This window comes from Corvus kubaryi, unplaced genomic scaffold (assembly GCF_017639235.1).
Source record: "Corvus kubaryi isolate FWS band 111438036 unplaced genomic scaffold, C.kubaryi_AGA036_p1.0 66, whole genome shotgun sequence".
NCBI lineage: Eukaryota > Metazoa > Chordata > Aves > Passeriformes > Corvidae > Corvus > Corvus kubaryi.
The window spans coordinates 19,986,525-20,004,798 of record NW_024582054.1 but is presented as its reverse complement, the minus strand read 5'-3'; the positions used below and the strand labels follow the sequence as shown (position 1 = coordinate 20,004,798).

The window sequence follows — 18,274 nt, the reverse complement described above, 5'->3', positions numbered from 1 at the left end:
ACTTGTTAAAGTGTGCTTTTGATGACTTAATTTATTTTATACTTAGGTACAAATTAATGCTGATTCGTGATGCTCTTGCTTTTTTTTTTTCCTTTGGAAATTTCTGACTTTATCTTCTTTAATATTGCTGCCTTTGAGACTCTGTATTCTGTGCAACTAATGGATTTTTAAAAAAAATTATCTAAACTAAGAACTTAAGTTTTGAGATGCTGTTCTCTGTTTTCAGTTCTTTTTGCTTTTCCCTGTCATGTTACAGAAAATAAATGACATTCATTATGTAATGTAAACAACTAATTTTCTAAAATACCATTCTCAATGGGGATATTTTGCTTATTTTCAGTATGGGGGAAAGGAATGTATTTTCCTTAGAAAATATTTAGCAGCACATTGGTTCTGAAGAGACTTGGTTCTTCTTCCAACTCTATTTACTTTGAGTTATCTTCCAAACTGTGATTAGATAGAGGCAAAATAAGTCAAAAAAAAGAGGAGCAGTGTCATTCTATCTTATATCAGACCTATTCCTATGTGCTGTTTTAACTCCCAAAGAACACCAAAACACTGCTTGTTTAGAAAACTGTCCCATTCTTTCTCTTTCATTTGCCTGTCTCAAATGCTGTGAGTTTACAGGCCTAGCAAAGTTTTAAATGCATCTCAAAACTTTTCTGAATTGTGTACCATTGGAATTACATTCTTAGCCAATATTTCTCTGGGGATGCTTAATGATAGCTCATAGGAGTTAAATAACAACAGCAGTGCCTGAAGTCTTGTCTTGAGGAGTTGTGACAAATTGTCACCAAAATGTGTAGTAATGTCTCCTTCACAAAGGAAAAATAAAGTAAATTCTGGAAATAGGAATCTTCTATCTGTGAAATATTTATGCTTTTCATAATTTCAATGGAAAATGTTTTAAACAGTCTGCTCGAGCTGTTAAAGTCTTGAAGGAATGTATACGTTTGAAACCAGATGATGCAACTATTCCACTCCTTGCTGCAAAGCTCTGTATGGGATCTCTGCACTGGGTAAGCTTTGCCCTCTGTCTTCTCAGCAAGAGCTGTAGTAAAATCTTGATTTAGATACGTAGCAAATACTTTTGCACAGTGATTGCATGCACTTGGACATATCTAAAAACACAGCACAGATATGAATATGCATGTGTACATCCCTGTTTGAATGGCTAATTTGAAATACTTGACAGTGGTTATGTTTATCAAGGTAGCATATTTTGATACTAGTCTAAGACATAGCTTCAAATGTATGGAAATTGAAACATTGTTGGAAGACAGATTATAAATGCAACTTCTGTTATTTTCTGCAAGAGGAAACTAACTTTTGGGAAGATAATGAGACAAATCTTTCATAATCTTCTGGTGATACCATGTTTGCAGGTAGCTGTGGTTTATGAATTCATAGTAGGGACAGTTGAGTTGTATTTTAGATAAACTTGAAATCAGTGTATCTGTACAAAAAACATTAAAGTGATCGAAGATCATCGTGTTGTTTTCAAGATACTTGTGTAATTTTTAGAAGAATGAGTATATTTTAAAAAGAAGGAAAAGAGAAGGGAAAGGTCACATACAGAAATTGAGGAAGTGCTGTAGTAGCACAAACATGGCTTATTGAGGCTGACAAAAATATAGCCTTAATTAAGGTATATCCTAGTTCTGTAAATTGTTCCCTATGGATTGAGTCCGTATGGAGTAGCTTACTGTACTTAGCATTTATTGTTACTGGAATGGATTCAAATGGGCTTTTTTTTCTTTCTAGATTATTAAATAGTGTGCTAACATGGGTGTGCAGTTAAACCTCGATTTTTTACCTGCTTCTCTGTTTATGAGTTTGCATCCATTCAGCAATGCAGTATTTGAAGCAGTTCTGCATGGATATACTGTTTTTATACAGGGTAGGAGCCACAGTTCTTGTGATTGATTTTCCTAAATAAATGGTTCATGGGTCAAGAACCATATTTATGAAGTGCAAAAATGGTAGATGGCATTTTCCTTTTTTATTGGAAAAAAAAAAAGAAAAAAGGCAAAAGCACAGTAAGTGTGTTTTGTGCCAGATTTCTCTCAACCATAGGAAGAGGTATTTCAGCTTAAAATCTGTGTTTTTTACTCAGTATTTGGCAAGAAAACTAAGTCTAATGAGAAATGAAATAGTCCTTCAAAGCAATCATGGCTGAGATTTTAACAGGTTCAATGTGCATAATACACATTGTGAGCATTCTGAGCATTCTTATAATTATAATGTAAGATTTAGCTAGTTTTAGACTTACATGGATGTTTTATAATATTTTCAGTTGGAAGAAGCTGAAAGATTTGCCAAAGCAGTTGTTGATCTCGGGGACAAAACATCAGAGTTCAAAGCAAAAGGCTACTTGGCACTGGGATTGACTTACAGTCTGCAGGCTACTGATGGTAAGACAGGAATAAACATTCACATTTGGAAATTCCCATGCTGTCTAAAAAAGGATACCTGGCAGAATGGTAGACATCTAATTAAAGGTTCTGTGTGCAATCGTTTTTTCAGTCAATGTATTAAAACTTCTTCAATTAGTGTGTGGAATGAAATCTCATCATCGTTCATATCACTGATTAAATATATCCTTTTTAGCATCTTTGCGAGGGATGCAAGAGGTCTTGCAGAGAAAGGCTCTTCTTGCATTTCAGAGGTGAGTGGGTGTTGATCTTTCCATTTCATTCTGCTATATGTAGTGCAAAGCTTTTATTACGTGCTGAAAAGAGAGACTTGTAAAAGATTTTGTAATGACAGCTTCACCTCTGGGAGTCTCCTGTCATGAGAACAGAATGTATTTCTTTAGCATTTATTTCCATCATTTTCTGCCAGCATTACCTAAATTGATTTCTAAGGATTTCCCTTTTTTAAAAGACATTCGTGTTGCTCTCTAGTATAAAATATTTGTTCAAATATTCTGATCTAGAAGGAAAAAACACATGATGTAAGATTTCAAGTCATGGTTCAATGAGATAGTGTTTCTAAGAGCTGTCCACTGATCAGATTGTATAGGAGGCTTTTGCAATTATCTCTGTAGGAGCAGAGCAATAATTGAGGCCCTGCTGCTGGGGCTGAGCGGTGAAGTGCAGGTGGTGAGGTAGTAAGCTAGGGGAAAATGAAAATTCTATCTGGAGATGTAACAGTGTAGGCAATGACATGCAAATGTCATCTTCCAAGTGCATTACCTGGAAGCAATGCCATTGGGGATGACAGTAGTTCATTCTTGTGGACTCTGCAAACGAAATGACAATAAACATGTGAATGAGAACATTTCTACACTAATTATAGAAGAAACAAATCTTGATGACAAAGCTGGAAAAAGGGCTGCAGCATCTAAATATGTCTTTTATGTTTATATACCCTTGAAAACCCTTCTTTGGTGAGAGAAGCCTAAATGTAGGGAAACAGATTTGTGCATTATTGTGAAAATGAAGTCCTGGCTTTTTGGTGGTGATTTTGTATCTGAGGGGATAGGACTGAAAATGTGTTTTGCAGGTAACTTTAGAGTGAGGCTGGTATGTGTTGGTCCTTCTTTGTTCTGTGTTGTCTTAGCAATTCCTTGGTATGTAAATATATTTTAACATTGCTCTTCCTGTTCCTTAGTGGTTTTAATTAGTTTTTTACTACTTCAGCATTTTCTCCATGTTGAAACTGAACTTTCTGCCTCCTGATTTATAACTCAGTTCCTCATCCATCCCTCTTACCACTACTGACTTAATCATCACTATTTCAAAAAGTACTGTACTAACCGTTTTTCACCAATTCTGCTCATTCACTACTTTTGAGACCCTGATAGTGAATTGCTTCCTTCTGAGGGTTCTTGAAACAGCAAGGGGTGAAATGGCCCATAGTCTGAAGCTAACCCATTTCAGTTCAGCATCTGTTGACCCTGTTCTCCAGTTCAGTATAGTGATTCCCAAAATTCTGAGAGTCAACTTCTTGGATGGCTCAAAGCGCCATCCAGCCTGGCCTTGAACACTGCTAAGGATGGGGCATCCACAGCTTCTCTGGACATGTTCCAGTGCCTCACCACCCTCATACTGAAGAATTTCTTCCTAATATTTAATCTAAACCTGCTCTCTTTCAGTTTGAAGACACAACCCCTTTCCTATCCGTACATGCCCTTGTAGAAATCTCCTCTCCAGCTCTCCTGTAGGACCCCTTTAGGTACTGGAAGGTGCTGTAACATCTTCCTGAGCCTTCTGTTCTCCGGGCTGAACAATCCCAACTCTCTCAGCTTGTCTCTAAAGGAGAGGTGCTTCAGCCCTCTGGTCATTTTTGTGGCCCTCCTCTGGACTTAACTCCAAGAGGTCCATATCCTCCCTGTGCTGGGGACCCCACACCTGGACACAGCCCTCCAGGTGGGGTGTCATGAAGGTGGAATAGAAAGGGAGAATCACCTCCCCTGCCCTGTGGTCACACTTCTTTTGATGCAGCCTAACACATGGTTGGCTTTCTGGCCTGTAAAAGCACATCGCCAGGTCATGTCAATATTCAGCTTCTTATCACTGTGAAATTACTCTTTCTCAATCTCTGTTCAAATATTGTTGATTGGTTGTGTGTTATGTTGCCTTTCACCCAGCACACCAGTCATGCCCACTTTCTCTTACCACATCTGAAAAATAAATGTTTTCCAGGAGAAGAAAGTTGAATTCTCCACCTCCTACCAGTTTATAAAGCAAGCAGCCTGTACTGGGCTGTGTATTTTGGTGTGCCTGTTTTTTAAAATAATTTTTTTCTAGATTTTTAAAATCACCTACCTAGAGGGCCAGTTCCTGAAGAAATAAATGTCCTGAAGAAATACATTTACTTTTTGGACCATTGCCTGAGCCAGATGTCAAGGCTGACCAATTTGTAATGGTGGCCATTCAAGAAGGTGCTTATTGCTCTCTTCACACAGTACTGAGGGGGTGTTCGTTTCACTAAATTTCTTTTTTTTTAAATTTTGGAAGACTTTCAGTGCTTTTCCTGTGGTTGGTGTGAACTGAAGTTTCACAGACCTCACCAAATGGTAGATAGATAGTAACAGCTTTATTCTTTCACTATCTGAAACTTGGGTGACTGAATAAGAACGTTCTGAGTTAAAATCTCTTGTTCTTGTTTCGTATTGCTTAATTTGAGAATTTAAATTTAAAAAAGGTCTGGTCCTGGAAGCTGTTGGGCTTTACCTGTGCATCTAGTCTCCAATTTACAGGTGAAGTTAACAAAATGTGGAACTGTCCCTTAATAACTTAAAACTGCTTTGAAGCATGCTGGGTGTAGTTGCTAAACTAAGGGACCTGTACAGCTCTTTGGACTTGAGAAGACAGAAATGGACAGGTCAGAAGCAGAAGGTTCTCTGTGGTTGTAGTGGTTTAAAGGTCAGTTTTGATCCTTCCTCCCAATGGAAGCGACTCACATGTTCCAAAGATGATTATTGCACGTCGTAGTTCTAAATGAGCCTCCATTAAAAGAATGCCACAAATGTAAATAAAGGAATAGTTCCAGGCTTCCTGCCCAGTACTTACTACACATCATTTTGGGGTGCAGCCATAATTATTTTTTTGTGTCTATGCTCCAGCATCCCTGTGCTAAAAAGCTCTTATCTTGCAGCAGAAAGATTGTATTACAGGGGGAAACAGTAGAGTGTATTACAAGAACAATTTCCGTGGGATAGTAAAATGACTCAGACTCAGTGTGCGCGTTTGACTGAAACTGTAAAAAGAAGAGAACAAATATAATTTTTTTAAAAGGTGGGAAAAAGTTGATATAATTCATCTCTTTAAAGGCATGCTGTTCTGGGGAATTAGTGTTTGGATTTTTTTTCCCTTTTTCTTTGTAAGAAAACTTAATTTAAGGAATTTTTATTATAAATATTCTAAGTAATGACATCTAGTGTTTGTTTAGGAGTACAGTTTATTTGAAGAATCATTTTGTATTAAAGATTTATTTTTAAGATTTAAGCTGAAATGACATAATTGTTTTCTATTAAAAATGATTTTTCACATCCCAAGGTGCTTCCTTTAAAACAAGGATGATTAAGAATTATGAGAAAAGTTGCTGAAATGAACACCACTTAAACCAAAATATGAGTATACATGTAGTGAAGAGATCTGAATATGAATAAATGAATATATATACATTTATGGGTATGTCTAACCTGTTGGAACAAGGGGAAAATTCACTTCTTGTTTTGTTTCTTTGTTTTTAAGGGCTCACAGTTTGTCTCCAACGGATCATTTGGCAGCATTTTACTTGGCACTGCAGCTTGCCATATCCAGACAGGTTAGTTATGTTTTAAAAGTGCAGTATCATGCTGTCATATGAAGATTAGAATTTGTATCTGTTGATGAATACAGATGAATATTTCTTCAATAAAAACCTGGTTTTCCTTGTGCACATATTCATATATAGGGAAAAATACTGAAATACTGAAAAAAAATAGTGAAATACCCTCTCCAAACACCTTCAGTCTTAAGCAGTTCTCCAGAGTTCTGCCAGTATTTCCAGCTCTAGGATCAGAAATAAGACAGAAGTAATTCCACTTGCTTCAGCATTTGTGTTGCTAGAGAGAAAAAAGTCAGTTTTTACAGTGTTTTTACCTATTATGTGTAATTACTGCTCAGATCCTGGAGAGTGGAGGTCTTGAATCTAGTCTTTAACCATCTTGACAGTGCTTAAATCTTGAATACTGGCTAGTAGCCATGCCCTTCCTGAATACCGGAATGAGGCTTGGTTGTTGTGAACAAAATTACAAAAACTTGTTTAAGAAAACTGGAAAACATTTTGACGCTATAAAAGAGATCAGAGCTTAGTCCAGGTTGTACAGCTGGTATGTTTAAGGCATTCTACCATACATCACGTGAATTTGGATAATGTGGAACTGCTTTCTATATATCATGGTAAGCCTCTTCCTGTGTCAGGTTTATTTCATAAAGTAGCCCTGAGCACAGTTGTTTACATTCTCTAGGTGACTACTTTTCATCGCTAATGAGTAGCACAGACCTTGGACTATGTCACTTTAGAATGGAATGGATTGTCACTTTACTAGCACAAAATATTTTTGAGTAGCAGGCTATGACTCTGTACTTCTGAATTCCAAAATTCTTGTGTTGCTTAATTAAATTTCCTGGTTTTAACACTTACTGTGAACAAAAAAAAAACTTACTTTGAACAAAAACACAGGCAGCTGAGGAGATAATAAAATTCTACATGAAGAAAAGTTACTGTTGCTGTCTAACTGTACATTTCAGTTAAACATTGCAATTAAAATATTTTCAAAATCATATAAAAATACAGCCAGGACTTGAAAGAGAATATTTTAAGGGGCTGAAGGGAACTGTTTTATAAAAACATGTATCTTACTTTCCCGGGTTAATATATTATTTAATTTTCAGTGTTCACCGCAGAGCATCAGGTCCATTTTAAACTTCTGAGCAGTGTCTTACAGGAGTGTATAGAATTCTACATGTTATCTGGGTGAACATTTTGAAAATTTTATGGATGTCAATTAAGTAAAAGGCAATACTTCTAATAGTGGTGCTTTCTTTTTCTGCCTTTTTTTTTTTTTTTTTTTTTTTTTTTTAAATCAGATACCAGAAGCTTTGGGTTATGTTCGTCAGGCTCTGCAGCTACAAGGAGATGATGCCAACTCTCTTCATCTCCTTGCACTCTTGCTATCAGCCCAGAAACACTATCATGATGCTTTGAATATCATTGATATGGCCTTGAGTGAATATCCAGAAAATTTTATGTGAGTGAATGTCATGTTTCCTTTCTACGCTTTCTCTTGTATTTATTTTTCCTGGATTCTCATCTCATTCATTTCAAGAGGGGGTTGATTTGAAGATTGGTCTATTTTCTTTTTCCAGCAGTCTTCCTTCCTGGCCATTTAGCGCAAGTCTGCTTATTAAAGGCTTGTTAAACAGGGATAAAGGATTTGGTTTGGAAGGGAGGTTAGAACTGGTTAGGTGATCTTTCTTTGTTTTTTTCTACACCCTCTGTGTAGATAATTTCTCCCTATTGCATGACTTATAGTATGTTTGTGTCTTCTATTTTTATGCAATATTCCAAGAAGGATAAATAGGACTTAACTATTAGCTAGGACAGATTTATCCCATCCTACAGATAACTCTATGGATATGTAACCTATTTTGTAAAATACACCATGAACAGAGAATCTCCACATTTGCTTAGATAATAACAATTCATCTGAAGTTGGCTGATGGACAACTAAATAAGTGAACAGGGAAGAAGCATGTTTGCTAAATGTTCTCTTGTTTAATAAAAAAATCATTCTTTCTGTTTATTTTTCATGTTAAGTACATCTAACCATACATTTGGATTTTGTACTTTTGTGAGGTTTGGGTTTGTTTTGTTTTTTGTTTTTTTTGTTTGTTTGTTTGGGTTCTTTGTTTTGGTTTTGTTTGTTTTTAAATTTATTTTCTTGTGAAAATCTAATAAAATTCTTTATAGGAAGATATCTTAGGGACAGCTTCCATTAACTTCCAGTCTTCCACTTTGGTGATTTACCAGCTGTCACTAAGGTTATAATCCATAAGATGACGCATAGCCTACATGCTTATTTGGGCAGTTTTTTGAAGTATCTCATTCTTAACTTCTAAATGACTGGCCTATATCCTAAATTGTTATTATATCAACCTACCAGAAAAATATGATTTCTTTGTATTATTAGTTTGAAAATAGAAACTATAGTGGTATTCCTTCCTCTTCCTTGACATTTCATGTCTCCTTTTGACTGTCTCTTTAAGGTACTGTTGCCTTTTTCCTCACAAATCTGACCAGGACCTCTGTTGATACCATCTCTTTTCCAAACTTCCATGGCTTGCAGTCAGTTCTGTGCAACAGCTTTTGTTGCTTTTTGCTGTATCTCACTTCCTAGTTTATCTACACACCTGACTTGTCTTGGTTCTTATCAGGGCCTTCTATCCATGTTTCACAATTTCAGAACTATGTTGCAGTTTCTCTTTCATATCTGTTCGTGCTTTCCTCAGGACCGAGGGACTTGTCAGTAAGTCAAGGTTTGAGAGGCAATTGAAGTATCAGCTTCCTAATTTTATACCCTATTATTGTTAAGGACAAATATGTTCAAAGCACTATGACTGTCATCTTCTGTCTGTTCTTGTTTCATCTTCTGCCACTTATTGGCAATGTAAATAAGGTATCTACAACTGCTATGTATCTCAGAGTAGTAATAATCCTGAAGTATTTCTGAAACTGTCGTTTTGGAACTCCCTATTGTTATAAGAGAACACCCTATTATATTCATCTCTGTTGTAATGAGAGAAAAAAGGTTCATTCAGTAAAATGTTTAAAATTACTCTTGTGAGCATTCAAAAAGTATTTATGGGTTTTTCAAACGTGGTTCATGGCTTTTCCAGAGTAGTTTATACTGCAGCTCTGGTTAAACATGTTGTCCAAGTTGTTCATTACAGTACTGATCTTTGTATTAATCTATGTATATATATTCATCATATGGGTCACCATAGTGGTTCTAAATTGTTGGTCCTGTCATATAAAACAGACTCTGTGTTAATACAGTGTACTGCATTACAGTGTACTGGTACAGGTCAGGGAATTTGAGAGGAATATCTTGGCAGTAGGAATCGCCATCAGATGTGGCAAAAAATGCTAAAGAATCCAAGGTGAAATAGTTACATGTATCTCAAGAAAGTCTTTTAGAGTCTCGTTTTAGTGCTGTCAAGTTCCCAGAGAAGTCGAAAATACAATTGAGATTTCTTGTCTGCTCTCTGCAATTGATACTGACAGCCAGACAGGCACATCTGGTCAATAATATAAATTTGGATTGATTCCGTCATGTAACTGGGTTATTTTTGCAAGGATTTATCAGCTTTTGAAAACTATATGTGGTGCTCTTGAAATGGTTGACAATGTGTACGTGCATATATATAAAATACAAAACACAACTTCTTTGTGTATTGCTGAGTCTGTTTTCTTATTTTGTGACTTCTGTAAACAATATAGTCTCTACTAGGTATTTCCTAGTAGACTGGAAAGAGATCCTTTTGTGTTCCTCTACAGCTTGCTAATTTTTAGATACACTGAAACATACGATTATTTGCCTGTGGTGCTTTATTTGGTTTTGTAAACCCTTCAGATACCTTTATGCTTTATCTTTCTGTTATGTCTGCAACCCAGTAAACTAAATACTACAAGACTTCTCTTGGTATTCTCTGTATTTCTGCCAGGATCCATTACCCCAGCTTTATGCAAATTGAAACTTTGATGGCTTTGCAGCATAGTAAATCCCTGTACTTGGAAATATTAAAGCGTAGTGCTTGTGATTTATATTATTCCCTGTTTCTTTCATTTCTTGTGCATTATTCCTATCTGCATACCTCTATATGCTGTAATTGCATTGCTGCACTGTGCTGTTCTTGCTCTCTTCACAGCTGTATGTTCTTTTTGTTATGCATTTCTTTAAAAAGAATCTATGTTTTCACAAGTTTATTACTTATTATTTGTAAAATGCCAGAGGTTGCAAGGAACTCATAGGATACACCATGAATCACACAGAAAAGTCGCTACTTTCCAGAACTCTTCTGTTGTAATCAATTAGTAAGCATGTTGTCTGTCAGTTTTTGACATTTGGAAACCTGGTGCATTACTAGAGTTCATGTTCAATATTTGAAGCTTACAGCAAGCGTACGTTTGGATGTGCAATTAGTATTAACCTTCCTGCACTATGAAGGTAGAGATTTGGCCAATCAGATCATGATTTTGCCCTGGGCATCTTAGGTCAATAAGTAGAAAGAAATTCCTCAGAGCCAAAGAATTCTGTCCCATCATTATCTAAAGGAGTGGAAGGAAGGAGCAAACACATTGGGCTGTTAGCAGCAAGGTATAGCTTTTTCTTTGAATAGAGAGTTGATTGTTCCTCCTGTATTCATTATATTGGCAGCATAAATGTGCAGTTTCCTCTGACATCTGAATAGGTATTGGGAAAACTATTGGCAAAAATCAAAGAAACCTCTAAAGTTGAAATAGATATGTAGCTATGTTTTTTTAGAAATAATAAAAAAGGAAGTTGTTTACTGAATATTTATAGCACTATTGTTTCAAACTATTTTTAAGCTTAAATTGCTAGGTTGTAGCCACTCTACTTACAAAGAAATCATCTGTATGAATAAAATCAATCTCCTTCTAAATGCTAGCTAATCTTTGAAGCCTCCTGCAGTCTGAGCATGCTTTAATCCAGGGACAAAAAGATCTCTAGACAAGAGATTACTGAACAGATTAAGATACTGAAAAGATTATGAATACTGTACTCAGTATGAATACTGAGATGGGTGGGAATAAGATGCCAGCACCAAAAACCTGAATAGTTAATCTCAATCAGGTGCTACTGTGTTCAAATTAATTTAAAGTTAAGGTTTTTCTCCTTTCATTAGACAGCTTGTCCTATTCATAGAAATGTAAGTTCAATTCTTCTCCAGCTTGACAGGATTTGAACCCACAAATGAGGCAGCTCAGAGTCCTAACCATCAGACTATAAGGGCAACTGAGGGAGATGATCACTTTCTCCTCCTGTAACAGAAGCAGGGATGTGCTGCCCTGAATGCAAAGACACTAGGCAGGAAGGAGCCATAATATATTCTAAATTGCTAAAGTGCTTAGCTGTGAGGGGGCTTCAGGTCTCAGTTGCTTGGGTTTTCCTTGAGATTTATTTCTGTTAATCCAGTGATTTCCCTCTCTGAATGTGTAAGCAGTCCCAGAGGTGTGCATTTCAGTCTGAGGGTGTGTTCAAGGTGATGCAAGGTAACAGTGTTTGTGTTGCATTGGTTCATATTGGGCTTGTATATCTTGTTCAATATATATAATACATGTGCAAGTACCTGAGGAGCCTTATGTACAATATACCCTGTTTTTTTATCTGCTTGTTACAAGGAATTTATATCTTAGTGGTGTTTCAAATGATGTGAAATCTTGAAACCACGCTTCTGTCTGTTTTTAATTCATGATTAGTCAAAAGTAGATTCTCAGTCAAGGGAGACAGAGTCAGGTTTCTTAGTGAAGTACTTGGGATATTGTTTTCTTAATCTTAACTGTTTGGGGTTCCCTTATTATTTCAAATGCTGGGACACTTGAAGACGAATGTAATGCCTACAATTAGTGTAATTAGGCAAAATCAGTAGTAAATTGCTAATTTTATGCTGAAAATTGGAACTGCAATGGATAGCAGCTGACAAGCTTTTAAAGTAGCAGAAGTAGGGAACAGCAGATGGGTTATTTGAGGAGTGCAAGCATGTTATTTTAATGTTAAGTACACTCAAAAAGGAAAGACATATGGTAACAGGTTTGAAGACAACTGAAGACTTAGTTCACAGTTTAAACATTTACATTTCTTGAAGTGTGATGGAATTTTTTTTTTCTTCCAAGAATATTTCACAGAAGCATCAGGCCAATATGTCATTCCTCTGAAAACTATTAAATCTTTTCCTTCCTGACCCTCAAGGGCTCTTTTGAGCTACATTAGATTTCCCAGAATCACAGGGCCTTTTAACATTCCTCTCAGTTCAGTGTGTAACAAACTTGTTTCCTCCTTGGAGATGTCCAGGTGGGCATAAAAAAAGAACTGGTTAGTACAGGCAGTGTAGGATGATACATATACAATGGTGTTTTGTGGGACAGGAAGATATTTATCAACTAAAGGAAACAGACTACCCTATTCTGCTTTCCCAATGTCAGCTGTAGTTGCACTGCAGTATGTGGTGCTGGTAAAACTTTGTGGGGATTTTTCCTTGATAAATAGAGCCCTGGAAATTATTTGAGGAAAGGATGGTAATATAAGTTTGGACAAGAAGTAGTGATTTGCTATGCTTGCCAAAATCATGTCTTTCAGGTTTGTATATGCATTCTTGTCAACATTTTACAACATGCTTTTTCAAATCCATTCCATTTTGATCCTGTTTATTTTGGGAGTTAAATGAATCAGTTCTCAGGAATGATTTTTCTGTAAGTCATGAAAGACAGTTTAGTTTGCTTGTGTTTTTTGTTTTTTTTTTTTTATTCTGTGTTCTTCTACCTCACTCCCTCATCCCCCTTCCCCTTTGGTTGTTGTTACATGCTTTTACTGAATGGTCCATTAAAAAAGACACTGCTGATAGGTAGATATTACTTTATATAACAAATTGGTCATTGGCCTCAGGGTCTTATCCCTGACTTATGTTTGCTAGGCTGTAGATTCTTTGAAACTTGATTGAAAGAGTCCCAGTTTGGGTCATGAGCCGGCTGCTGCAGGGAATATAAGGCATACAAACAAAAAGTTTTCAAGTATAACTAATTTGTTCTGGCTTTAGTCAGAAACTATCTTCATTATACTTTAGAGATTTACATTTTCTTAAGGACATCGAGTTCATAATATGGAATACAGTATACAAACACTGCACCAAAAATCACAGGTCTGACTGCTTTGGGAACAAATATATGGGGAACAGTAGGGTGCGAGGAAGTCCATCTAATGGACACCAAATATACCTATTCATGATTTTCAGAAAATTGCATTATTTTGGGGCTTGAGGGCTGGTTTTGTTGCTTCTTTTGCTTTTTTGAGAGTCATGCTTCAAATAGCAATCTGAACAGCCTATTTTTACTTCATCCATGTTTCTGTGTGTGTATGGAATTTCCAGTACTTGGGATCTCTGTGGCTGGAGTTGGAGAATGTTTGGTGATTGATTGAGAAACAGTTTAGGATGCTTTTTTTTTATTAAGTTGAATGCTTTCCTGGAGTTTTTATAAAAACTAGATTTGATTGTTTGACCTCCTGTTGCCAGTGTTGGACTTTGAGTGATTTCAAGGTACTTAAAAATGATGACTTCTCATGTTTTATAATTAACTCTTTATGTCTCTCCTGATAATAGAACTCTCCTTGAGTACTGAAAATGGAGTAGACTGACTGTGCAGTGGTTCACTTTGCAATTGCAGCAGACACCTCTCAGTTTCTTTCTGTACTTTGATTATCATGGTTGCATCTAAGATCACTGAATGTGTAAATACATCCTTTACAAAATTACATGTCTTTCATAGTCTGTCTAGTTTCATGTTGTCATTCCCCCTGTAGGTTAAATTTTTCAATTGTGTCGTTTCGTGTTTTGGTAATGAGGCAGGTATTTGGGAATTGAATAATGTGAAGCTGTAAGCTTTCTACAGCATGTGTGAAAGGGACAGCTGTCAAAACTGGATGCTTGAATTTATAGTTTGCAGCCAGGATGATCAATTCTTAACCCCCCAACTGTCTTTATATTAGAAGTTCCTAAATTTACTTTACTTTTTATATTAATATAGGTTTAGCTAAAGCATACCTTCCAGAGGACTTCCAATCTTGATAAGAACACATCTAAACCTGGAGAAACCATTGCAGCATGTGGTAGCTCATTTCAGTGTTGGGAGTTGCACTCTTCATTAAGACTGCATTTTTGGTTTTAATTTGAATTGATCCCTTATTGGTTCCTTTCCAGCCATTGGTTTTTATATCATAATTTGCTAAGCCCTCTGCAGTCCTGGTGACTTCATTCTCTTGATGGTAGTTTCTGTAATGAGACCACCTCCCAACGTCCTTTCTGATAAGAATGTCACTCTACTTGCTGGCAGTAAGGGCATATTCTCCACCCTTTCAGTTATTCCTTGCACTGTAGCCAGTTTTATCACAGGTGAACGAGAACTGCAGAAAATATTTCAATATCATTTATTACTTCATTATACAAGAAGCACCTGCATCATGTCTCCTCAAAAGGGCTGTGTTAATTATTTTGAGCATAATTGCTTCACTGGGGACTTCTATTCAACTTCCTGTTTGCTGGCATTCTTATTTGCTTCTTGGTTAGTTATTTTTATGACGTGTTTCCACATATAGATTGCAAAGGCTGTATTTGTTCCAATAGCTATGTATTTAATCTTTAAAAAGATATTTGGCATGACAGCTATTAAGCTGTACTGCTGAACAGTTTCTTGAGGAAGTTTCCTACTGTGTTTTATAAGGATCTTTTCATTAGGAGGGTGTATTACATGTAAATTAGAGTCCTGTTGGATTTAATTGAAATTCTCAAGTGAGGAATTTTAAGGCAATCAGCCCTATGTTCTCCTTCTAAAAGAAGCTACCAACTTGCAGACAGTAAACTATTGTCAAAATCTGGATTGTGAATGAGATAAACACTGGGAACTTCAGGGTTTTCTTCTAATTTTAACCTTTTTCTTCTAAACCATTTATTTCTGAGTCATTACAAGATTTTTAGAAGGGCACGTGCTCACAGCATGTGCTGACACAGAGAAAACTGACGGTGCCAAGGTTTGGCTTCCCTCCTACTTCCTAATTTCTTATGTTTCCTGTCAGTCATCAGTTTTCCCTGTATGTAATTGTTGAGTGCAAGGAGTGACTTGCTAATGCTTTATCTAGGAAAGGTCAATAGATGTAGATTCTTGCAAACAATCAATTTTGAATAATAATTGCTCCACCTTAATTTTGTGTATTCTGTGTACAGCTTTCCCACTTCAATTATTCTGTGGGGTCTCATAGTTAACCTGATTTAATTTGCACAAGCAGTTGACACTATGAGAGTTTGTTACAGAAATGAGATCAAACAGTATGAAGTATGCATGTGAATGTAAGTCCTGCATCACCGTATTTATTTTTTCCCTTAAATTCAGATCATATGAAAAGAAGTCTACACTGTCTGTTAAAAAAGAGTTTATTTTCAGAGTCCAGTATCTTTAGCATTACATTCTGCATCATCCTTTCTGTGATTCTTTTCTTAGTGCAGAATTATTGTCAAACTAATTAGTCTAAGATTTTGCAAGTCATCTGATTAGACTTGGTGGGTTTTTTTCTTTGGCGGGGGGCGTTGTTTGTTTGATAGTTTTTGTGGGGATTGGTTTTGTTTGGGGTTTGGTTTTCTTTTTTGATATAGTGCTTGGTTTTAAAACCAGAACAACTTCTTTTGAATTCTTCTAGCATTCTAGGATTTAAAGTTGTGAGATATATCAAATAAGCACTTAAATGTGAAAAATGAAATATTATATAACTCCACATAGAATTGGTATTTTTCACCTTTCTTTTATGGTCTCATAAGTAACAGGCTGTATATCAGAATTGATTATATAAAGTTTATTATTGTACTTAAGCTATTGTAGAAATTGATGTGGTTTTCTGGGAGATCAAGCTGTTTGTTTGATACTTTGTGTGGTTTTTTTCTTGGTTGTACCCATATTTATGGGACTCCCAGTGTATTAATTATTTCCTAACATTTTTAATAATTGATTGTCATGTAAAAAATACTGTTAGCTGAAGTTACTCTTAGCAAACTCTTAAATTATTCAAAAAGGTTCTCTTAAAACTTAGTAAGTTTACTCCAAGTAGGTTAAACATAAACCAAAGTAGTTGCATTTTTAATCCTGCATTCCAAGCAAGCAGATTTGATGCATCCTTTTAAATTTTATTTTCCTAGGGGGGTTCTTAGGTTTCTCAGCAAGGCTTTCGGTACTTTACACTATAATTTTCAATGCACATACTTTTAAGTGTTACGTACAGCTCTTTCTTATGTTCTTCAAGTCCTGAACAATGTAAATAATTTATATAATAAGAGAATAATAATGAAGTTTGCTTCCAACACTGACTGAAAATAGAGCAGTCTGAGCAGTTTTGATCAGGATATGGGGATATGCACCCTTCAGAAGAAGTCTAGTGGAACTGTAAGTTTCCTGTAGGATGTTACTTAGTCTGAGAGACATTAGGGAGATTCCTGATTACTACTGCATTGAGTGACAGTGCTATAGCAGGCGGGTCTGGGGGAAGAATCATAGATAATGTGTCATGTTGCTAGATTTGAAGAAAGGATCACAGAATGTAAGGCAGGGGTCATCCATGCAGTAGTGTATGAAATAGAGATATCCAACTATGTCTGATCCAAGCCACTGCACTCTTATGGTGCACAGCAACTTGTGGAAATTGCTAACTTGATCCCAAAAGAAAAACAGCTGATTTTAAAATGATGCTTGAGGTGAGCAATACCTGTTCACTGAAAGAACTAAGAGTTCTCAATATTAATAGTGTGACTTGTCACATAGCAGAGCTCAGTCTTCCATACTTCAAATTTTTGCTTCATTCAACCGGTTAGAAATACCTTCAAAAGCTTAAGCCAGTATTGGACAAATTAACTCCTCTTCATCTCCTGACGTAAGAGAGTTGCTATGGAAGGAAATTGGTGGTTGTAGCATATTCAAAAAGTGAAACGGGCTGGCTGAGAGTTAGGACAACAATTGTATTTTGGAGATTCCTAAGTTCTTTGCTACAAATTACACTGGTTGGCTGGTGGAGAAAGCTTCAGATCATGGACTAATAGATTAGTTTGCATCAATTAGGAAATAAAGCAGTAGCAAGAGCCTTTGATGGCACAAGGCCCCATTATTCCAGTTGTCCTGTCTGTAATACTTCTCATGAACTTATCAGTTATATTTTAAAAAGGTAGGTTATTTGCACCACCTCTTCTGTGGTCTATCCAAAACAAACTGTGAGGAAGCAGTCTTTTCTACAACTTAATTATAAATTAGAAGACCTAATTCCCACCCTTAGTGTTTTAATATTCTGAATGGCCTTTAGATATACTTGTTTTTGTGAAAACTATTTCCTCTAGATAAATGGTTCTTTTCCCTTCCTGCTGCTTGTCTCATCTGTATTTATAGAAAGAATTTGTACCTCTTCTTGGCTTTTTTTTTCTGCTAGACTGACTAAGTGAAGTGTTTTTTGTACTCTGCAGCTTCCAGTCAATGGATCATCCTCACAGCCTTTCTCTGCAGCTGTTCCAATTTGAAATTCCTCAAGTGTGTTTTTAGCGGTTACAATGAGAATTATATGTAACATTCCAGGTGTGATCTCACTGGGATATGGTACAAGGGCACTGTGTCTTTCTCCTTCTGTTCCAATGAGTAGTCCCTGAATTGCATCTGGCCTCTTCACAGCTGTCTTACGTTGATGAGCCCAGCTATTAGGCAGCTCTGGTTTGGAATAATGGTTAGACAGGTTGTTTGGTACAATCTCTTTACTAAACTTGAACAGTAACCCTTTTATTCATTAATGGTGTTATCTAATGTTCCTACCCTCCTGACAAAAACATTGGCAGTATAGATGCTGTTCCCCAGTCATTCCAGAAGTGATATTTTCTTTAAAGTTTTTACTTTAGAAAGGACAATCCTATGTGTCACTGTTTCCATAATTCTGAGAAATGGATTATTTTTGACTGCATTAACTTTA

At 36.2% G+C, this 18,274-nt stretch overlaps 1 protein-coding gene across 3 annotated transcripts in view; it reads left to right on the top strand.

The window, feature by feature from the left end:
- TTC7B (tetratricopeptide repeat domain 7B) overlaps positions 1–18,274 on the top strand; it is a 110,842-nt gene that overhangs the window by 43,057 nt on the left and 49,511 nt on the right. For 2 of the 3 annotated variants that reach the window (XM_042047383.1, XM_042047384.1), the window contains 5 exons: positions 915–1,019; positions 2,297–2,414; positions 2,611–2,668; positions 6,204–6,276; positions 7,584–7,744. In XM_042047383.1, the coding sequence (XP_041903317.1) occupies positions 915–1,019; positions 2,297–2,414; positions 2,611–2,668; positions 6,204–6,276; positions 7,584–7,744 (515 nt within the window). The remainder of the gene's footprint in view (positions 1–914; positions 1,020–2,296; positions 2,415–2,610; positions 2,669–6,203; positions 6,277–7,583; positions 7,745–18,274) is intronic. The other variant, XM_042047385.1, reaches the window with a different exon arrangement.